The following is a 24,739-nucleotide window of genomic DNA, read 5'->3' as shown; positions in this document are numbered from 1 at the left end:
AATGCGAGCCGTGACAATTCGTTGAGATAAATGCAGTGGGAGTAATGGGTGACCTAGTGAGGGTCCCCACACTCGGAAACTCTAGCTGTGTTGAGTCTGAAGCTTGTGTGCTGAGTGGTGTAAAACCCGGAGGTATGTGACTAGAGTCCGCCATGGCGTCGGTTCTTGCTCAACAAGATGAATGAAATGTGTGTCCCACGGATGGCGCCAATTGTTTATACAATAACCGACGGTCTTATATTGATATGGGGATATCCTAGTCACTAAGATATGGAATTGGGTGATTATGGTTTTAGCTTTGTTCGTTGGCAATTCCCCGAAGATAACAATCAAGTGATTGTTTTATGCCACCGAAGTAAGTAATGTAACATGTGATGTTAATATGAGTGTGAATGTGGAATGTATCCTGCATTCCATTCTATTTATATGTGGATTGGAGCGGCTTCCTATACCAACACGCTAGTTCCCAATGGTTTTGAATTACTAGTTGACATTTCCCTTTTCGTAAACCTGCAGTGGAAAGCAACCTTGACCCTTTCCCTTGCTGTACGAGCGTGCACCCGAGCTAGAAATAGTTCAGCTAGCTTGACTTTGTAATTGACAGAGGTTTATGGGCTCCAAGATCACTATTCTTGCTCTGATTTCTGAACCTCGTTAATTGTAGCTGATGTTTCCTTCGTACTATGCATTGTGGCAAAATCTTCTGAAGTAAAATGCGAAGCTGGTAAGCGAACCGGAGGTGGGGTACACTATCAAGATTTTTAGACGATATCTCTCTCTTCAATATCTTGAATTTCTCGAAACTCAGCCATCAATCTAGTTCTTTCTTCCAAATCAGAAGAAGTAACATAATCATCATCAATTTTTGACTCAATGACGTTCAATCTTTCAACTACCCGTTTTGATCTTGACTAAGTGGTGCTCCGTTTAGAACCAACCCACGGTTTTATAACTTTCTTTAACACATTTGCCTTATCGTGAAACTTCGGTTGACTCGTTGAATCATGAGACTCCGCTGTTTTTTTTTATTAAATCGTTGAACCCATCATATTTTGTCCACGAATGGAAAAATTTGAATGGACAGGGACCATAATCAATTTTAGAATTATGGATCAGTAGAGGCCAATGATCAGAATGATCAGAATGCACATGAGGTAAAGTTTCCATTTTCAAATCTGAGAAAATTTCAACAACATTGTGAGAAACGAGCACCCTATGACTCATCTTCGAAGCCTGACAATATGTATAAGATTAGTTTTATAAAAATAATAAGTTTCAAGAGGAGCGCATGTTTCAATGTATTTAAAAATTTCGGCAACAATAACTTTAAGGGCTTAGTTAATATGCAATAAATTATTATACACGGGGATTACATCTCATTTTTATGATAGAAGTTTATGATTTGCATTAAAATGTTAATGACAGCTCTAGCGAAGTACAATTATAAATAATATTTTGTTTACTTCAAAATAGAGAAGTACAATTATAAAACTAGTGAAATGAATCATGAAATTACGAGTTTGTTCAAACGAAACAGTTCAATGTTATATTTTAAGTATTAATTGAACGTAAATGTTAAAGTCATTTAATTTAATGACCCGTGAAACCACGGATTTCGACTAAGAAGCTTGTCTTTGTTTCAAAAAAAAAGAAAAAAAAACTTGTCTTTGTTTTTACAAACATATTGATATACTTAACATGGTCATAATTAATAAACTACATTCATTCTCACACCACCCTCTTCCAATTTTCATCACAATTACTGTTATCCTTGTCATAAAAGTCCACGGTACAAGCTTTTACTGAGACATGTATTTCACATACATATGTAACGTAATTAATCTCGTAAAGAGAATCCATATTTAAATAATAATAATATATAATAATTAATTATAATAAATAATAAATAATAAAAAAGTTTGTTTAAAAATTGTGTGCTTATATTTATTAATACTTATTATTAGTAATAACAAATGCCTCATGAATTTTTTTTTTATATAAATTTGAATACAATTATTATATGAAAGTTGTACAATATACTTCAAAGTTTGTACATGTGCTCATGGGGTGTTTTGTAAAAGATTGTACTGTTTGTTTTAAAGTTTTTACATATGATCATGGAGGTGTTTTATAATAAAGTTGTATACAATGCTTCAAATATCGTGCATATAGTCATAGGGGTGTTTTAACATAAGGTTGTACATAATGCTTCAAATATTGTACATATGGTCATGTGGTGTTTTATCATAATGTTGTACATAACGCTTCATATATTATACAATTAACATAATTACATTTTTATTAAAAATAATTAATTATTTTATTGACATCATCATGGATTTTTAGAATTTTTCTCTTTATTTATGAATTTTTATAAAGCTTGGATAATCCTTATTTATGAATCAATATAGAGATTTATTAGATACTATAGATTCTTTTGGACGAGGTGTGAACCAAAAAAAAAAATAAAGGAAAAACATCAAATATGTTGAGGTTTGATTAATTTTGTTGTTGTATAAGGACTAAGGGCAAGCATGCTTCGGGAAAAATCGAGAAACCGAACCGAAAATGAGGAGCCGTGCAGATCTTGAATCCAACCGAGCTATTTCAATCTGGTCCTCTATCCACATTTACATCGTTGGTACGGATCGAACCTGAAAATAACACTAAAAATAACTGGACCAAATTGAATATATATGGTTTAGTCCTCAGTGCGACTTTTTACTACAAATTGGGACTTGGGAAATAACTGAACCAAACTAGTTTGGTTCGGTTCTGTACCATGCACGCTCTTAATAAGGATGGCTCAAATCAAAGGAAAGCAATACTTGTTGTTTTTATATTTTTTTGAAGGAAACCGAATAAGTAATTACTAATTTTTTAAATATAAATATAGAAAATGATCGGTCTAATTTGCAACATATAATGACAGTTAATATAATTTAATATAAATAAAAAGAAATCGAAATAACTTATTCTAGATATAAATATATGACGACAACCATGAGGTGGTAATAGAGTGACGTTTCTGGTTTTTCCATCAAGTAGAAAGTGAGATTAGGAGTTCGAATTCATGGAGAATCAAAAACCCCTCATGGCCATGAACGTTCACCATTCACGACTCTGAGTAACTTTCAAACCATGTTGTCGTCTCAAGATTAGTCAACTCATAAAACGAGCCAGAAACTTCAGCCGGAGAGCGAAAATAAAATTAATTGGGCCGTTTATTTCACAAAACAGACCCTAAATCGTGAATAGTCCACGATTAAATTAATTGGGCCGAGCCCGTTTTTTAATATTTATGCAGCGATTTTTCTATAAATTTCGTTGATTTGACAACTTGGTACTCACGTTATCACAAGTGATCAAGAAACGGCGGTGATCATCGCTAACTCTTCTGAAGCCGGAACGGAATCGCTTCCTTTTGCTCCGGTGGTGCCAACTATCTTTTTGTTCACAAACAAGTAACTGCATCCTTTTAGTTTATTATTATTATTTAATTTAATTCTCAAACTTTGATACATAATTATAGAAATTTCGACTAATGTTAGGTTAAATTTTACATATTCTTCATCCTTTAATGCCGTACCATCAACCATTACTAAATTTATTATTTGAAGCATTAATCATACATGTAACATCTCTTTCTTCATTGTTGCATAATCACCGATGTCGATTTTTTGCACAATGTGTTAAATAGATATATACTGTGAACATACTATATACTACACTATATAGTTTGTAATTTGATTAGTTTTATTGGTTAAAGTAAGGTTATTATGAAAAAATTTGAAAGATGCCTTTTTGTTCTGTTGATATATTTATATTAATAGTGCCATGTACTTTTAGTTATTTTTGATTTTATTACAATGCTAAGATTTAATTAACAATTAATTAATTAATTTTATAATTTTGAAATTACACAACTTCTAATGACCTAAACAGGACACATATCATTCTTTTGATAATCCAAGTGGCAAAATCTGTAACTTTTAGTAACAAATACGAATTATGAAGCTTTACATGTTTGTTTACTAACATATATTATGAATTGATAATTATCTTATTTAGGATGAGTCAATGTCAATCACAAAAACGAAAACGAGCAGAAATTAAACCAAACAACGGTTTATCAGAACTCGATTATGAGGTTTTCAAATGTATCAAAAACGAAGGGTACCAAGCGATTTCAGAACAAAACTTAACGAAAGAAACAAAGCTATCGATTGCTGCAGTCAGAAAGTGCATCAAGACCCTGCAAGTTTCATCACTGATCAAAGAAATCCCTCATGCCCAATTTAAAGGGAAACACTACATCGTAGCAGAATATACGCCTGCAGAAAACGTAACTGGCGGTTTATGGTATACAGATGGTAAACTCGATACAGAGTTTATTGAACAACTTAAAGATATTTGTTTTAAGACTATAAAGAAACTGAAAGTTGCAACAGTTGAAGGAGTTAATGACTTTTTAAATAAGAATGGGCTGCTGACAAATAAAGAGTGCTCGAATGAACAGATAAGTGAAATATTGAGGTTGTTGATTTTGGATAATGTGGTTGTTGAAGTGAAGAGTAATGGGGTCGGTGAGTACCATTCGATCCCTGTTGGAAATGTGTGTTATAGGTGTTCTGCAGTGAAGGTTGATCAGGGTTTGAAGTTAGGTGTGATGGCTTCGATTCCTTGCGGTGTTTGCCCTCGGATTAGTAAATGCACGCCTGATGGACTTATATCTCCTAGTTCTTGTGTTTACTATAAAAAATGGTTCCATTTTTGATGCGAATGTTATTTACAGTTATCATTTATGTGCTTGCTTTAATATTCAATTAGTGATAGTGATTAGTGAATTAGTGATTAGTAATATTAGTGATTACTGATTACTGGTTTGATTGGTATACCTATAGAAATTTTTTAAATTGGAAGTATTAATTTCTTTCCTCTTTATTGTTCTTATTTGTTTGATTTGATGTGAAGATGAATATAAACAAGACCATAAACAAAATAGGCTAAATGAAAATTAAATCCAAAAAAATTAAAAAAGGAATTTTTTGTTCTTGTTAAGAATGTGGTTGATTTGCAGTTTTATACCAAATATGATATGAAGTTTCATTCTTCTTGTTCTTCCCCTTTTTAAGCATATATAATTACTTTAAGCATGCTTTAATGATGGTTTCGAGTTTAAAATTCAATTCTTCGATCTTCCCAACAAGTGGATCTAATAAACATTGTGGGTTGTCTTCCAACTGTCAGGCAACGGTAGAACAATGATCCATGCTATTGCGACAATCGCCCAAAATGTGAAGTACTCTTGGTTGAATTCCTCTGCACTCGCACAAAAATAAGAAAATAAAAAAACAATACCGGATTGAAGCAGCGAAAGTGATTATCATAATTAGACTGATAAGTTTAATAATAAAAAATAAAAAAATAAAAAACAATTCCTAGGAAGTATAGTTTGTTGGAGTGCTAAGCGACTTAAACAAGAATTCGGTTCAACAGACAAGGCGCGACACGGCCTATCCTAGGCGCAACGCGGCCTAGAGCGTGAACAAGGGGTCAAGTCGAGAAAGCTACTGTTTTGGTTTTTGCCTTAGAGGCGCGGCGCGGCCCTCTATGGGCGCGGCGCGGCTTCGTCTGCGAGGAAGTTTCCAAAATCGAGTTTTCTTGTTCCCAAAGCTATTTCTTTGTTTAGTTTTGTCTATTTAAGCATCTTATTTTAACTCATACATGTATCCACGAATTTTATCAATAAAGAACTCTATTTGATGGCCGAGGATTAAAGTAATCATTCGTGATTACATATAACCTCGTTAAACTCTCTTGTCTTTATCGTTTTTGCTAGTTTCTTCGTATACATCAACTATTTTCGTTTATTGTGAGTGGGTTTGATAACCTAGGGTTATCAAGTCTTGTTAGGGCTCACGTGCTTCATACCTAACAAGTGTTATCAAGAGCTTCGGTTCAGTTTCACGGGAACAATGGCGGAAAAGTGTGATGTGAAGATTGATAAATTTGATGGGAATGATTTTAGCTTTTGGAAGATGCAAATTGAAGATGTGCTCTATCAAAAGAAGCTTTACCAACCCAACCGTTGAAGGGTGTTAAACCGGAAGAGATGACTCAAGGCGAGTGGGAGTTGTTGGATAGGCAAGCCCTAGGAGTTGTTCGACTTTCTCTGGCCAAGAACGTTTCTTACAACATCGTGGGTGAAACCACAACGGCGGGATTGCTTGCGGCTTTATCTAACATGTATGAAAAGCCATCCGCTTTCAATAAAGTTTTCTTGATTCGGCTATTGGTGAACGCTAGGATGATGGAGGGTTCCTCGGCTGTAGATCATGTTAACGAATTTAATTCGATTTTAACACGGTTGAAATCGGTGAATATTAAATTCGATGATGAGCTTGAGGCGTTGTTTTTGCTATCTTCATTGCCCGAGAGTTGGGCCGGTACGGTTACGGCGGTTAGTGGTTCAACTGGAACTACTAAGTTAACTTTTGAAGGAATCCGGGATTTGATTCTTAGCGAAGGTATTCGTAGGAAATATTCGAATGGAAGTTCGGGTTCGGCTCTAAGTGTTAGTCGGGGAAGACCTAGGTCAAGAAGTCCGTCAAGGAGCAAGAACGTGGTGTGTTGGAATTGTCAACAAGTTGGTCACTATAAGTCAAAGTGCCCGAGTTTTAAGTCGGGTGGGAGCGTGTCGACTGTGGTGATCGAAGATGCGTTGATGTGCCAAAAAGAGGTTCTTGACGAATCTTGGGTTTTAGATTCGGGTGCCTCGTATCATGTTACCCCATACATGAACGAGATGGTCAACTTCAAGGAATACTCCGGTAAGGTTCGAGTTGTGAATGGGAGTATACTTGAAATTGCGGGTATTGGTGATCTCGTGGTTAGACACTTGAATTATGCTTGGATCTTGAGGAATGTGCGGTTCGTTCCAAAGCACAAGAGTCGGTTGATTTCGGTTGGGCAATTGGATTACGATAATTGTCATATCCTATTTGGAGATCAAAAGTGGGTAGTGTTTAAGGGAGATTATGTGGTTGCTCGCAGGTCTAAAAGGGGAACCATGTATATGGTTGAAGTTCCTAAAGAGGAATGGCTAGGTGATTTTGTGGATGTCAAAAGTCCTAGCATGCTAATGCTTTCCGGAATTGTTGAGCGATCTTGTTTGAGTGGGAGCTCAAAGGGAGTTGAAGCTAGTGAAAATTCGGGTCGAATTGGGTACACTAGAGCTTTCGGTACTTCTGGTAGATCTTCTCCAATGGCAACTTTGTTGTGGTCGACCGAGGAAGATGAACAAGAGGTTTTCTTAAGAGTCATGGTTAATGATACATCCGTACAATGAGAGTTGGTTCGGGATGAAAAATCGGGTTTGTCAAAAGACGTACGCACGTATGTGGTCGGTATTCTAATGGTGAAAGCAAAGGCGGTTATGTGGAAGATCAAGGGTGTGATTGCGTTCTCACACGGCTGCCTTGATGGTGTTATCCACATGTTTGATCTACCGGCGGGTTTATTCTTTGTTGGAAAGTTGAATCGGGTGGATGATATTATGTACGGGTGGATCGCTTGGGCGATGGGGTTAATTGGGTCGGGTCGGACTCAAATGACCCGTTATCTCCAAAACTAAGGAGGTATGTGCCATAGCCAAAGAGAGGGTCTTGTTTCCCAAGCTAGTAACAAATGGATCGAATTATAGCTCAGCGGTATTTTTTGGTGTTGAAAGACTTTACTTGTTCGAAGGTTATCGAATGAAGTGTGGCGTGATTCGGGTGCATATCCGGCGGCATCAAAAGGAGGTATAATTAGCGGGTCAAGTTGTTATTGTGGGATGATGATGATGTTGATGATGTTAGGTTAAGATGGATGCTGTTTAACATCTCTTCGAGTGGGAGATTGTTGGAGTGCGAAGCGAGTTAAATAAGAACTCGGTTCAACAGACAAGGCGCGACGCGTCCTATCCTAGGCACGACGCGGCCTAGAGCGTGAACAAGGGGTCAAGTCGAGAAAGCTACTGTTTTGGTTTTTGCCTTAGAGGCGCGGCACGGCCCTCTATGGGCGCGGTGCGGCTTCATCTGCGAGGAAGTTTCCAAAATCGAGTTTTCTTGTTCCCAAAGCTATTTCTTTGTTTAGTTTTGCCTATTTAAGCACTTTATTGTAACCCATACATGTATCAACGAATTTTATCAATAAAGAACTCTCTTTGGTGGTCGAGGATTAAAGTAATCATTCGTGATTACATATAACCTCGTTAAATTCTCTTGTCTTTATCGTTTTTGCTAGTTTCTTCGTATACATCAACTATTTTCGTTTATTGTAAGTGAGTTTGATAACCTAGGGTTATCAAGTCTTGTTAGGGCTCACGTGCTTTATACCTAACATAGTTGATGATGGTCTAGTGGCTAAGACACTCCCCGATATCCGTACATGAATAAGTAGAGGTAGTAAAAAAAATTTGAAAAATTCTGGTCAATATGTTATTGTGAAATATTGGTGTGAAATTGGGGGTTTTGGTTGGTTACAAACGGGTCAAAACAGATAACTTTTGATACAGGACCGAACACTTTCTATCCAAGTTTGAAACTGATTATCATTATTAGACTGTTAAGTTTGATTACAAATTATATTATATCAGAAATCTACTTTTTTTTAAGATGATTTGGAATGCACTGTACACGAGTTGACCCATTTGACCTGTTTTTGTCTAACAATTTCTTGTTTTACCCATTTGAATCCTTAGAAGTAAAACATAACCTAAAGGGACCAAGTTATATGTAAACGGGTCAAAATTTCCATGTGTGATGAAAACTTACATTGTCTACGAAAACAGTGCCAAATTTTCCAACAATGTTGATTATACCAAAAAGCAGCCCAGTAGAGCTTAACATCGTTAGGGGAGATCCTTTGTAGTTTCCTGAAGCAGGGCCCACTAGATTGTCATTGTGTGAGAGAGGTTCTTGACATATTCTTAATCGACTCGAGACTTCAATTACACATCGCTACACAACACTTGGGCTTCCAAGCTCACTGCTGGCCGTGTTGACTAAGTACACGAAGATGACTATCACCACGTATGCTAATAATAAAACCAAATCCGCACACTAAAGTCAGAATCTTGACCTTTTAAGGTTAATAAGACTAAGTTTTTTTTACCAAAAGGCTTATAGTCTAGCTATATTCGATGAGCCTTTCAACTAAAGAGATTGGGGGTTCCAGCTCCGTCGTGAGCATATTCGTGGATAAATTTGTGTTTGGTGTGTGAGTTGCCAGACCAAGTTTTTAACATCAAAACTCATGCCAATCACTTATATTTTTATCAATATTTTACAGTTAAGTCGATGTTATTAATAAATGCATATACAGAGAGTTTTGATGGTAAAAGTAAAACTGCCGGTTTATTTATAAAAAGTTGTATATATTGATCCTATAGGGAGGTTTTACCGGCCCGCTTGATGGGATAAAGGCTCGACCACATGCGCGTATGGATTGTGGTTCGATGTCCCCTGGTTAGCGGTTCGGGTTTCCGGCCGAACGTGTTCATGGGTGACAAATGAGAGTATTCGATGTCAAAATTGTCGTTCAAAAAAATATATGAAAAGTTGTAGGTTTGACCATAAAAGTCAAAAGTCAACATGGAAGAAAATAGTGTAAGATTACCTATAACAGAATGTATATAGCTAGCTAGGAACGTGGCTTTCAATCCTCCTGCTAAGCGTTATACGATTACTCCAAGTTGTATTGGACCATTTCTAACTTTTAGCGGTGAATCGGTGAAGTGTCAAATTTGAGTGTTAAATTTGTGATGGGTGATGTGGTAAATAATGATTGATAGTTTGATATAAATAAATAAATTTTATAAAATATAAAAATTAATGGTTAATGCTGATTGGTTAAAAAAATGTTTCGTTTTCCGTCAGATTTGTGACTGACGTCTCTTTAGCGTTATTCAACCTAATCTAATGCCTCTTGCTCACACTGGGATATGAATGGTCTTAGAAGACTTGCTGCATATATAATGACTCCGGTTTGTAGGATCACTCCAATTGTTATCCATACTAAAGTAACTTTGTGGTAATTATCCATTTTTCCTATCTCAAGTTCTATTAGTAAATTATGTGATCATCTTTTTAAACAGCTACAAAAAATGGAAGATTTGAAAAAATTTGGTTATTTCTGGGCTTTCTTTGTAAACTGATGTAATTTTTTTTTTTTGAAAAGCAACTGAATATATTCTCATTAATATTAACTCACTGTACAAACTACAAAGTAACTCAATTTACATATGTTATATGCATCGCAAAGCAAATAGAAGACAGTGTATATGTCGAGTGTGGGAGCAGACAAGGTGTCTTCAGACACCACAATCACATATACACTTATACATTCTAAACTAAACTATTCGGATTGTGAATCCAACTATGCCAATCGATAACTTTATCTTTACATCTCTTCGCGATCCACTCATAGCTTTTAACTTGAATCTCGTTTAAGGCAACCGGTACATTCCAACATTTATTTGAAAAAACCTTTTGGTTACGATTTTTCCAAATTAGGTAGCAACATGACCATATCACCGTTTGCCAAATCTTTTTACTCACTATTGAACTTGAACTTGAAGATCCCGTGTCGCGAAAAAAATCCTCCACATTGCTAAGATTGTATCCACCACGACCCCACCAATGAAACACTTTGCTCCATACTTCGTAAGCCCGTTTGCACAAAATGAGGGAATCCTCCACCGACTCGATGTCGTCATCACAAAGTGGGTAACGAACCGAGTGGAGGTCAATCCCTCTTTTGTCCAATTCAACCATGACCGGGAGTCGTTTTCTCCCTGCTCTCCACATAAATACCTCGTTCTTTTTAGGCACCAAATTATTTCGCGTAGTTTCCCAACTTGTGTTACCTCGAACAAGTAATTTAGAGTTGATAATACCCGTTAAGGATTTTGTTGTGGAGATCCCGCTAGTACACGCTTTCCATGACCAAGAGTCTTGTGTTTGAGGGTTGATTGCCGCATTTGCAAGAAGTTCGTTTAGCCTTTGAAGTTCGCCATTGGCCCGCTCGGAAGGGGGACGTACCCATGACCAATTACCTATGCACCTTGACCCATCCCATGTAGTTCGCTCTTTAACCGTAGCATTCGCGTCCTTTTCTAGCCTAGATAACCTTTTGAATTTATTTTTGAGTGACTCGTTGCCAAGCCAAATATCATTCCAAAATGACGTTGAAGCTCCATCACCTATGACTTTCACAAAAAGACTTCTAAAAGGAATGTTAGTTTTCTCAAGTTCGAGTCCGGACTTAATGATGCCACCCCATATTGATTTGGAGAAATCAAAATGAGAGGCGTCATTAAGGGAAAGCCCACCCGAAGCACCGTATATACTCGAGATGACTTTGACCCACAAAGAGTTAGTTTCGGTTTTAAACCTCCACCACCATTTGCCAATCAACGCCAAGTTTTTGCTTTTTAAAGAACCCAAATTTAACCCGCCCTCCTCGTAAGGTAGAAGAATCTCGTCCCATTTCACCCAAGAAATTTTAGAGTTATTACCCGACCCGCCCCAAAAGAAAGAACGTCTTACAGATTCAAGATGTTTTAACACACATGGCGGGGCACGGAAGAGCGAGAAGTAGTATAACGGGAGACTATTAAGCACCGCTTTCACAAGTGTTAAACGTCCACCATACGACACCGTTCTAGCCCTCCACTCCGAGAGTCTTTTTTCAAATTTACTAATGACCAGTTTCCAACTCACCTCTTTTTTCATGTTACCACCGACGGGAAGGCCGAGATAAATGAAAGGTATTGTGCCAACATTACATCCGAGCAACCTAGCTGAGTTTTCAACCACACTTTTTTCAACCCCGACCCCGATTAGATTACTCTTATGATAGTTGACTTTTAGACCCGAAGTGAGCTCAAAGCATTTAAGTAGTTTCAAGAGATTCCGGATATTCCCATCACTCCACGTCCCGAAAAAAATTGTATCATCCGCATATTGAAGGTGCGATATAGGAATCTTATCATTTCCTATTTCCACCCCCGAAAAAATATTCTTTTGAACCGTGTTTTTGGTCAACATATTTAAGCCCTCCGTAGCAAGAATGAAAAGGAAAGGTGATAGCGGGTCACCTTGCCTAACCCCCCGCTCGAGCTTGAATTCACATGTAGGCGATCCATTAACAAGAACCGAGATTGAAGATGACTTGAAACACGAAATTATCCAACTCTTCCACTTTGAACCGAACCCCATGATACCCATAATTTCCAAAAAAAAATCTCAGCTTAAGCAGTCGAAAGCTTTCTCGAAATCTACTTTGAAGATGAAGCTTTTAAGACGATTGCGTTTCAAATAGAGTATGGTTTCATTTGCAATGAGGGCCCCGTCCAAAATGTTCCTACCTTTTATAAATGCACTTTGCTCAAACCCGACAAGATTAGGAACAACTTTCTTTAGACGATTTGATAGAAGCTTCGCGATAACCTTGTAGTAACTACCGATCAAACTTATTGGACGATAGTCGTTCAAACTCAGGGGGTCCGCTTTTTTGGGAACTAAAGTGATAAAAGATGCGTTACACCCCTTGGATATACGCCCAGTTTCCCAAAACGTATTCACCGCCTCGACGAGATCATCTTTTATGACATACCAAAATTTTTTATAAAATCCCAATTTGAAGCCGTCCGGACCGGGGGCTTTTGAACTACCACAATCCTTGACCGCCTCCCAAATTTCCGCTTCGCAAAATTTTTCCTCTAACCTATTCGCCTCTATTTCAGACAATCTCTTCATAGAAGTGCTGTTTGTACACGAAGACAGAGGGTCAGCGGGTATAGCAACATAGTCAGGCCTATTGTGCATTCTGTCGGCCCAATTCCTTCCAGCAGGCCTAGTTGGAGAATTAACATCATCCTTGCCCAATCCCGCAGCTCCTGACCCACTAAACTCACTGTTAACAGGGCCCAATGAGGGTCTGTATGAAGATCTGGAACCGAAAATATTTTTGTAGTGCTCAAGGACAAATTTTTTGACTTCATTTGGATCCTCATTCCATGCCCCATTAATGTTTAAGCCCCAAAGATTACATTTATTATATTTACGCCGAATCGTAGAATGAAAAAACTTTGAGTTTTCGTCCCCTTCTAAGATCCAACGAACTCGAGCCTTTTGCTTCAACATTCCGGATTTAATTCGTTCCTTTTCAAGCCACCTTTTACGAGTTTCCAACCAAAGTGCCCTATCATCATCACTAATCACACCCGACTCGGCTAATAGTTCCAACCGAGTAGCTTTTACTTTTAGTTCATCAATCTCAATATCAAGGTTGCCGAATTCTTTTTTGCTCCAAATCCTCAAATTATTTTTAACACACTTGAGGTTGTCCCTAAAAGCACAATCTTTCCTATCCCCACCGACCGGTTTTTCCCACGCTTCAAGAATTACTTTATCCACTCCTTCTTTCTTGAGCCACTCATCAAAAATCCTAAAGGGTTTGGGTCCGAAGTCTATAATCTTATCTCTATGAATTAGTGGACAATGATCCGAATCTCTACGGTCCAATGGAGTAACCGAGAGGTCCGCCCAAAGACTTATGAATTTGTCGTTTACAAGGAAACGATCAAGCCTACTAAACTTCATGCCATCATCGCTAACTCTTGTGAACTTCCTCCCATTAATTGGAATTTCAATCAAATTATTCCTTGTAATGAAATCGTTAATTGGGTGAGAAAATATTTTTATTTTTATGTGCATGACCTAATCAAGTTATCCCTTAGTCATTTTCAACTTATCTTGGTTAGTGAAGTCTGAACATTAGATTGATTGTAAAACTATCAGAACGCCAAATAATAAAATGTAAATGATTCATATTCATAGTTGTGCTTTTCCTATTTCATTGTAACTTGGTTGCATCTTGCCATTTAACCAAATCGTCTTCCTTTTCATTTTTGTACTTGTTAAAAGGCAAATTGCTAAAAAAATATAACATAAAAATCACAATTTCTCAATAAAAGATATATCTTTTTTTTCCAAAAGAATGTTTGATTTGAATTTAGTGCGTAAAAAATATTTTGATTTAAAAAATACCAAAAAAGGTAATATCCGTCCACTTATGCTTCGACGTAGAGCAGTGGCGAAACTACTTTGGGGGGGGGGGCCCGCCCGCCCCCAGTGGATTTTTTTTCAGTGTAAAAATTTTGGGTTTTTCGACTTTACGTGGATCTTTTTTGTTTGACCCAAAACCTTCGAATTTTGTGCAAAATTCTTCAATTTTTGCCTCAAAACCTTCAACTTTTGCCCAAAAACCTTTATAATTTGTCTAAAAACCTCAATTTTTGACCCCAAAACCTCCATATTTTATCCAAAAAATTTGATACGGTTTTAAATTTTTTTTTCCCTCGGTGAAAAAAATTGTAGTTCCGCACTTGACATAGAAGCCACCTCATCAGAAAAAATCGACTTATGTTATTTATTTATTTATTTATTTTTTTTTTGAGCAATTTGCCCCTTGTTAAAAAGGTCAGTAAATTTGTTTTTCCATCGTTTCTGATTATGGATCCCCATTCCACGTCCATCTTAATCAATTGTCATCATATTCCTGAAACTTTCAAGACCTATAAAATCTATGGCAACGTTCATTCACCATAGCCCGGTTAAATTGGGTTGACTTGAGTTTGTCAACCTTGATCACATAGCCGTCTATTCAAAGAAAGATCATCTCAAGTCACTATGGTCAATATCCTCAATTTTTACGAATGAACAATTTACCATACCAATCTTTTTTTGGAGACCATCTCCTGAATCCTCTACGGAGTTCCACATTCAACGCACAAAAGCCTATTTTAAATGACTAAAATATCATCTTCTTTTGACTTTCACAAATTATCCAATAATTCAAAGTTAGATATATCCATCAATGACTTCCTCTTGCCAAGCCAACACGAAACCGTAAATCGTCATTTTGACTCGCTAACCATTGTTGTCAACCAAGAATTATAGATTTTATCTTTTTGGGCACTTAAAAACTAGATATCTTTAATCTTGCAATATATTCTTGTTTAAAGCCTCGAGTCAAATTGATATGCAAATCATATGTCACTGGCTTAAAACCAATTAATCAATTGCTTCCATTCCATACTCAAAATTCAGAAGCAGTGGCAACAAAATCCATAATTCAAACCAGAACAATCAACTACTAAAAAACTTCGTTTGAGATTCCAGTCTCCTTCAAAACGAATCTTGAAAGACGAAATCTCATGAAGTTCAAGGCAAGTAAAAACAACCCTGCCAACAGAATATACGTCAACACTATCAATCAATTAAAAGAGCATAGCAAACATATTTCTTCAATAGTAGTTGTTGAATGTAAAGTAGATTAAACAAATTAGTGGGTCCAATAAGAAGTGGTATCAATCGTTGAATGTGGAGTAGATGGGAGAAACAAATAAAAGAGTTGGAAGGATATCAATATCATGGAGTTATTTGGAGTTGGAAAATATCAATGTCATGGAGTTGGTGACATTTCTCACCTTTCATGTGAGACTTCAAACTGAGAGCGTATTTACTTGTTTCTTCATTTAAATTCCCCTATAAATAAAGACCTAGATGTAACCTGTAACTTAGAGCATAAAAATATCAATATAATTCTCTAGTTGGCCGTGGACTAAAGCAATCACAACGATTGCATATAACCACGTTATTTTGCTTGTGTCGATTTAATTTTTCGCATTGTTCTTTCTTTTATCTTTTGTGGGTTGAGTAATTTTCTTTAATTACTCATATTGTTGGGTCCTAAAATCCTAACAATTGGTATCAGAGCTCAAGGTTTTCGAGTTGGGAAGATGGCGGAAGATGGAAAATTTAGAATCGATAGGTTTGATGGAAAAGACTTCGGGTTTTGGAAGATGCAAATCGAAGAGTACTTGTATCAAAAGAAACTACACCAACCCTTGTTGGAGGTCAAACCCGAAGGCATGGATGATGCCGATTGATCTCTTTTGGATCGCCAAGCTTTGGGTGCGATTCGTCTCTCTCTTGCAAAGAACGTTGCATATAACGTTGTGAACGAGAAAACAACGTTTACATGTTTGAAGGCTCTCTCTAACATGTATGAAAAACCCACGGCGGCGAATAAGATTTTTCTTATGCGACAATTGTTCATGTCACACCCCCAAATAGGGCCTGGGGTATTTGTGACTAATTATATCAAATCACGGTTGTATAAACGAGAACGACTCTATATGAGACGTTATATTGAGTTTTGCAGTGGAAGATAAATAAGTTACATTGTATATAATGAACAACGCATTTAATGTCTTTAGTTGAAATGATATGTGATGAAGACTCCAAGCATAGCAAGCAATTATCATCAGTTTAGCAAATGCAAGTCTTTCAAATTATCCATGAATGACTCGTTGAAATGTTGCTTTCAATTAGCAAATACACAGCGGAAGCAATACTTAAGTACCTGAGAATAAACATGCTTTAAAGTGTCAACACGAGGTTGAGTGAGTTCATAGGTTTGTCATAAATAATGATTTCAGTAACATATGTAGACCACAAGATTTAGTTTATAAAGTTGATCCCCCAGGGACCAAAAAAGTTATGCCAGCTCGTGATATTTAGACTAAACGTTCAAAGTTTGCCCCAATGACAAGTTGTGTCTATACTTGTCTGTTTAATTTCATTATTAGGTAATACAAAGACTTAGTCAAATGTATCGGGGACATTACTCCCGATAGGCCTACCCCCAATAATTAAGAATGCATTCAGCGAGCAATTAAAAATATCATTGTAGGGACTTTGTTGGACATAGCCAGGTATAGCATAGTTTAACAGTTGGTACTTGTGTCTATCGTGTAAACAGTTATAAAAGTTGCTCATGTATTCTCAGCCCAAAAATATATAAAAAGGGAGCTATGAAAACTCACGATACGATAGTTTGTAGTAAATATGCATATGACGGCACTGAATAAGTGCAGAGTTAACCTCGGTTTCACGAACCTATATCAAGTATATATATTAACACATATACTCGTAAACGAATAAGTTTATATATTCTTATATATAAATTTATTAGTTATGTCATTTTTATATTAATAACATATAAGTTTCTTATATTCGTTTTATATTCTTAATAGATAAAAATATTAAATTTTATTATGTTATGTGTAAATATATATATATATATATATATATATATATATATATATATATATATATATATCGTTTGTTTGTTTAAATAGTAATTAGTAATGATAAAAATAATAATAATGATGATATTAATATCAATAATAATGATAGTAACATTAATGATTCTATTAATGATAATAATGATAGTTTTAATAATAAAGGTAACCTTATTAAAAGTGATAATTTTAATACAAATGATGATTTTTGATACTTATAATAATAAGAATGATAATAATAGTAATAATAATGAAAACGTTAATTTTTAATAAAAATGATACTTTTACTAGAAATGATGTTTTCAATAAAAATGTTAAAATGATAGTTTTGATAGTAATGATTTACTAACTCTATTAATAATGATAATACTAATAATAATAATACTTTTGATAATAATAATAACTAAAATAATAATTTTACTGCTAGTGATAATAATAATAATGATAATAATATAAATTATAAATTATATTAAAGATAATAATAATAATCATGGTATTTAGTATTAGTAATAAGTAATTTAACAATAATAATAATAATAATAATAATAATAATAATAATAATAATAATAATAATAATAATAATAATAATAATAATAAAACTTTTTAAAAAGAAAACTACTTTTCAAAAGCTTTTACAAAAAGAATTGCCTCGAACCGGTCTCGAACCCGTGACCTCTCGCTCACCCACTAACACCCTTAACCATTACTCCATTCATGTTTTTCTGTTTAAATACGAATCCTATATATTATAACCCATTTCTAAATCTGTTTCTATTTCTTCTTCTCTTCTCTAAAAATCAAACTCAACCAAACTCCATTAAACAATAAATACAAATTGGTTTTGGGATTTAACATAAACGGATTTAGTTTGGAATTAACAGAAAAGGAAAAGAAGAAAAAAAAAATCAAGAGCTGCTTCTGTTGCTGTCTACGGTTTTCAAAAAAATAAAAAATAAACTTGATTTCGATTTTTAGAACGTTTGAAACCTTGATGTCTAAATAAAATATCTTTTAAATCATCAATAAAATACACTAAAATTATCAATTGAACTTGAATTGTAACAGATTACTCGAATTTGCTTGAAGAAAAACGTTTGACTTTTTTAGTTTAAAACTTTGACTTCGAAATTAGAATTCGATAGGACGAATTGGGATTTGAAACTTTGCAGGAAGTTTAAGTGTTAGATTACTAACCAAACTGCATTTCCAGATTTTTAAATTGAAAACGAAATCTATCAAATGTTAAAAAGCTATGGCGACAGAGTACAGGCTTCTTTTATTTTTTTTTATTTTTTTATATATATGCAAAGAAATTTGATAATTGATAATGATGGTGAATACTAAATGACTCTGGAACTGATTTGGTTTATAGAAAAAAATGGGCGTTGACACAAACAAATTCATAACCAGTAGAATAAAAAAAAATATTCAGAGATAATATAAAACTAGATCACGATTTAATAAAAAAATAAAAAGCTGATAAATAATAAAAATATAAACGCAGAAGTCAAATACAGAATGAAAAAAAAATGTAAAAATAAAAAGCAGATAAAATATATATATGAGTAGTGCACTGTTTTTGACTTCCCTTTTTTTTATTGATATTATTATTAAATATATTAATAAATATATATTAATAATAATAATTTGATAATATTAATAATAATAATAAAAGTAATAATAATGATAGTAGTAATAGAAATAATAATATAATAATTAATAATTATAATGATAATAATTTGTTGTTGTTGTATAATAATAATAATAATTTTTAATGATAATGGTCATAATAATAACAAAAATAATGCTAATTATCAATAATAATGATATTTATAATAATCATTAAAAATGATAATACTGATAATGATAATTGCAAATAATAATAATTAATGATAACTATAATATTAATGATAATAATTTCTATTGTTGCTATATAATAATAATGATTATAATAATAATAATAGATTGTAGTATTGATAAATATATTAATAATACTAATAATAATGATATTAATCATTGATATAGTTTAAAAAGGATATTAATAATAATAATATACGTAATTATTTACAAATAATTGTTCGTGAGTCGTCGAAACTAGTCGAAGTTAGGTTTAAATTTAGTCGGAAATTTTTGGGTTGTTATAGTACCTTCCCGTTAAAAGAAATTTCGTCCCGAAATTTAGTTGTTGCCATCAATCGGCGCTGTTCGTACATAGATGAGGACATTTACGTTTTATTTGGTTTTCACGTTCCCAGGTATGCTCGGGGCCTTGCGTGAATTCCAACAGATAGAATATTGTTTTGTTTCAAGAGTTTAAATCATACGAACCATAACTTCTACAGGTTCTTCTATGAAGTGCATTTTATCATTAATGTAGAGGTTATCTAAAGGATTAACAAGAGTGTCATTCGACTAGGTTATCCTCAAAAGGGATGATGGTGCTATACAAACATTTTAGTAAATTGAACACATGAAATGTGTTATGAATAGTATTGAGCTCATTTAAAACTTTGAGCGTTTATGCCGCAATATTAGGGCAGACAAAACAGAGAGGAGTTAATGAAAATCATAGTTATGAAATTTGATAGAGATCGTCATTGTTTACAACAAGAATGATGAATATGAGTTGAAAAATAGAGTTTTATCTCCTTTTGAATAATTCGGATAAAACGATTCGATTATAGGAAGAGTATAAACTAAGCTATCACAAAATAGTGAAATGAGGAAATTAAATGTTCGCCTTAACTTTTGATATGGTTAAAGTTGATTTCCGGAATTCAAGGGATTTAAAGAAATCTTCGAAATCTTTATAAGATTTGATTCTCCGGTAATTAAGGAAATTAGGATTTCCTTTAATTAAATGCGGTGGATTGATTCGAATGCTGTGTCTGGAATTTCGCTATAAATTAGCTTCTTCCGTCTCATTATCTTCACCACTTCTATACTTTCTTCCTCAATTCATATTTCCAAAAGAGTTGTTAATATGCTCAATCCCGTATTGATACTTATTATTATATTGACCATATATGCAGTCATTCTTCTTTTTCATTTACCACCAGAGGAATCTATTTACTTCTACTATGCTCTTGGTTTTATAGTGTTTTTAGTTCTCCAGTGTCTTTATATTTCTATACGCATTGATATACATGGTTTGTAATTTCAGTGTCGTTATCGGGCTTTGTATTTTCCCTTATATGTCGGAGCTCTTTGCCTTTTTATTCTCTTCTCGACTCTTAAGTAAAGCGAGTAATGGTCCAGAATTCGTAGGTATGAAGTTTCGAATGATCATAATGTTCCAAGTAGAAAGGAACATAATATCATGATTTGATTTGTTAAATTACCAGAATATCCGGAAAAGACCGAATCATCAAGAAAAATATTTTCTTGATATTTTTAGAGGTTAAATAGAATGTAAGAGTCGTGTAACATGGCAAATGATGATTATTAAGTCTATGAATCATCATCTTCCATTAAAAATTTAGCATGACTTACTGTAATATAATCACGTTGGCCTGACGTCATTATATATTACTAACTCATCCTTCAATTCCCAAAACTACTTCAAAACATTTATAATTTAAACTTGTATGTTACAAAATATAGAAACTAAAACAGTTTCCTTTATGATGTAATACAGATAGCACGAAGAGGTATATAATTTCAGACGAGAATATTTATGAAAATATCTTCAGAAATATCGAAGATATTTATGATGATATTTTGGAATTTCTAAGTTCGAAAGTTGATGAAGAAAATTTTTTTCGCAAGCTTTTAACATGACTTCGGAGCAAGATATTCTCTAAAGATTTTATCGGATCCAGAATTACCTGGATTCTTTGAATATAGGGTTTGGTTCTTGTATTTGTCTTTGGTCTCCTTCATGGTTAGCTCAATCTGTTTTTCAGTTCCAAATTTTCTTTTGAGCTTTTCCAACGTACCATTCTTTATGGTTAAGCTTTTGGTTATTAAGACCATCTATAGCTTTAGCTGCTTCGTCAGCATTCTCAAGATTAACGAATCTGAATCATTGATTATCAATTCGAGATAGTTTCAAGAAATTTTATTTTTAGATGATTAAACGCTGATTGTAATCGTCAACGAATCTAATGGTTGATGAATAGGCGTTGTTGATTTCAAAAGTAATGAATGATAATTTCGGTGGTTTGATGTGATAATTCATCATAGAATACGAATGAATATAATTCATGAATGTAGTGATCTTTAGGAAGATAACACCTGCTAAAGCTTTACTTGGATTCTGATATATCAAAATCAGAATATGTAATTGAAAATGGTTGTTCTTTAGTGAACGGATACATATATCTTGTGATTGTAAGTAGTATATTTACTGACTACTGAATCAGAATTGAAGAATGTACAATGTAACATATTTGAAATGTCCCGTTCTTATTGATTAAAAACGTTCCATATTAATTGATTTCGTTGCGAGGTTTTGACCTCTATATGAGACGTTTTTCAAAGACTGCATTCATTTTTAAAACAAACCATAACCTTTATTTCATAGATAAAGGTTTTAAAAAGCTTTACGTAGATTATCAAATAATGATAATCTAAAATATCCTGTTTACACACGACCATTACATAATGGTTTACAATACAAATATGTTACAACAAAATAAGTTTCTTGAATGCAGTTTTTACACAATATCATACAAGCATGGACTCCAAATCTCGTCCTTATTTAAGTATGCGACAGTGGAAGCTCTTAATAATCACCTGAGAATAAACATGCTTAAAACGTCAACAAAAATGTTGGTGAGTTATAGGTTTAACCTATATATATCAAATCATAATAATAGACCACAAGATTTCATATTTCAATACACATCCCATACATAGAGATAAAAATCATTCATATGGTGAACACCTGGTAACCGACATTAACAAGATGCATATATAAGAATATCCCCATCATTCCGGGACACCCTTCGGATATGATATAAATTTCGAAGTACTAAAGCATCCGGTACTTTGGATGGGGTTTGTTAGACCCAATAGATCTATCTTTAGGATTCGCGTCAATTAGGGTGTCTGTTCCCTAATTCTTAGATTACCAGACTTAATAAAAAGGGGCATATTCGATTTCGATAATTCAACCATAGAATGTAGTTTCACGTACTTGTGTCTATTTTGTAAATCATTTATAAAACCTGCATGTATTCTCATCCCAAAAATATTAGATTTTAAAAGTGGGACTATAACTCACTTTCACAGATTTTTACTTCGTCGGGAAGTAAGACTTGGCCACTGTTGATTCACGAACCTATAACAATATATACATATATATTAAAGTATGTTCAAAATATATTTACAACACTTTTAATATATTTTGATGTTTTAAGTTTATTAAGTCAGCTGTCCTCGTTAGTAACCTATAACTAGTTGTCCACAGTTAGATGTACAGAAATAAATCGATAAATATTATCTTGAATCAATCCACGACCCAGTGTATACGTATCTCAGTATTGATCACAACTCAAACTATATATATTTTGGAATCAACCTCAACCCTGTATAGCTAACTCCAACATTCACATATAGAGTGTCTATGGTTGTTCCGAAATATATATAGATGTGTCGACATGATAGGTCGAAACATTGTATACGTGTCTATGGTATCTCAAGATTACATAATATACAATACAAGTTGATTAAGTTATGGTTGGAATAGATTTGTTACCAATTTTCACGTAGCTAAAATGAGAAAAATTATCCAATCTTGTTTTACCCATAACTTCTTCATTTTAAATCCGTTTTGAGTGAATCAAATTGCTATGGTTTCATATTGAACTCTATTTTATGAATATAAACAGAAAAAGTATAGGTTTATAGTCGGAAAAATAAGTTACAAGTCATTTTTGTAAAGGTAGTCATTTCAGTCGAAAGAACGACGTCTAGATGACCATTTTAGAAAACATACTTCCACTTTGAGTTTAACCATAATTTTTGGATATAGTTTCATGTTCATAATAAAAATCATTTTCTCAGAATAACAACTTTTAAATCAAAGTTTATCATAGTTTTTAATTAACTAACCCAAAACAGCCCGCGGTGTTACTACGACGGCGTAAATCCGGTTTTACGGTGTTTTTCGTGTTTCCAGGTTTTAAATCATTAAGTTAGCATATCATATAGATATAGAACATGTTTTTAGTTGATTTTAAAAGTCAAGTTAGAAGGATTAACTTTTGTTTGCGAACAAGTTTAGAATTAACTAAACTATGTTCTAGTGATTACAAGTTTAAACCTTCGAATAAGATAGCTTTATATGTATGAATTGAATGATGTTATGAACATCATTACTACCTTAATTTTCTTGGATAAACCTACTGGAAAAGAGAAAAATGGATCTAGCTTCAATGGATCCTTGGATGGCTCGAAGTTCTTGAAGCAGAATCATGACACGAAAACAAGTTCAAGTAAGATCATCACTTGAAATAAGATTGTTATAGTTATAGAAATTGAACCAAAGTTTGAATATGATTATTACCTTGTATTAGAATGATAACCTACTGTAAGAAACAAAGATTTCTTGAGGTTGGATGATCACCTTACAAGATTGGAAGTGAGCTAGCAAACTTGAAAGTATTCTTGATTTTATGAAACTAGAACTTTTGGAATTTATGAAGAACACTTAGAACTTGAAGATAGAACTTGAGAGAGATCAATTAGATGAAGAAAATTGAAGAATGAAAGTGTTTGTAGGTGTTTTTGGTCGTTGGTGTATGGATTAGATATAAAGGATATGTAATTTTGTTTTCATGTAAATAAGTCATGAATGATTACTCATATTTTTGTAATTTTATGAGATATTTCATGCTAGTTGCCAAATGATGGTTCCCACATGTGTTAGGTGACTCACATGGGCTGCTAAGAGCTGATCATTGGAGTGTATATACCAATAGTACATACATCTAAAAGTTGTGTATTGTACGAGTACGAATACGGGTGCATACGAGTAGAATTGTTGATGAAACTGAACGAGGATGTAATTGTATGCATTTTTGTTAAGTAGAAGTATTTTGATAAGTGTATTGAAGTCTTTCAAAAGTGTATAAATACATATTAAAACACTACATGTATATACATTTTAACTGAGTCGTTAAGTCATCGTTAGTCGTTACATGTAAGTGTTGTTTTGAAACCTTTAGGTTAACGATCTTGTTAAATGTTGTTAACCCAATGTTTATAATATCAAATGAGATTTTTAATTATTATATTATCATGATATTATCATGTATGAATATCTCTTAATATGATATATATACATTAAATGTCTTTACAACGATAATCGTTACATATATGTCTCGTTTAAAAATCATTAAGTTAGTAGTCTTGTTTTTACATATGTAGTTCATTGTTAATATACTTTATGATATGTTTTCTTATCATAGTATCATGTTAACTATATATATATATCCATATATATGTCATCATATAGTTTTTACAAGTTTTAACGTTCGTGAATCACCGATCAACTTGGGTGGTCAATTGTCTATATGAAACATATTTCAATTA

At 33.8% G+C, this 24,739-nt stretch overlaps 1 protein-coding gene across 1 annotated transcript; it reads left to right on the top strand.

The window, feature by feature from the left end:
• Window positions 1–3,358: 3,358 nt before the first annotated feature.
• Window positions 3,359–4,888, top strand: LOC139891405 (uncharacterized). Its single transcript, XM_071874372.1, has 2 exons — window positions 3,359–3,464; window positions 4,072–4,888. The coding sequence occupies exon 2, from the start codon at window positions 4,073–4,075 to the stop codon at window positions 4,775–4,777; it is 705 nt and encodes a 234-aa protein (XP_071730473.1). The 5' UTR covers window positions 3,359–3,464; window position 4,072; the 3' UTR covers window positions 4,778–4,888.
• The last annotated feature ends 19,851 nt before the right edge of the window (window positions 4,889–24,739 follow it).

This window comes from Rutidosis leptorrhynchoides, chromosome 2 (genome assembly GCF_046630445.1).
Source record: "Rutidosis leptorrhynchoides isolate AG116_Rl617_1_P2 chromosome 2, CSIRO_AGI_Rlap_v1, whole genome shotgun sequence".
Classification (NCBI taxonomy): Eukaryota; Viridiplantae; Streptophyta; class Magnoliopsida; order Asterales; family Asteraceae; genus Rutidosis; species Rutidosis leptorrhynchoides.
The sequence above is the reverse complement of the archived record's forward strand: the minus strand, read 5'-3'. Positions and strand labels throughout refer to the sequence as shown.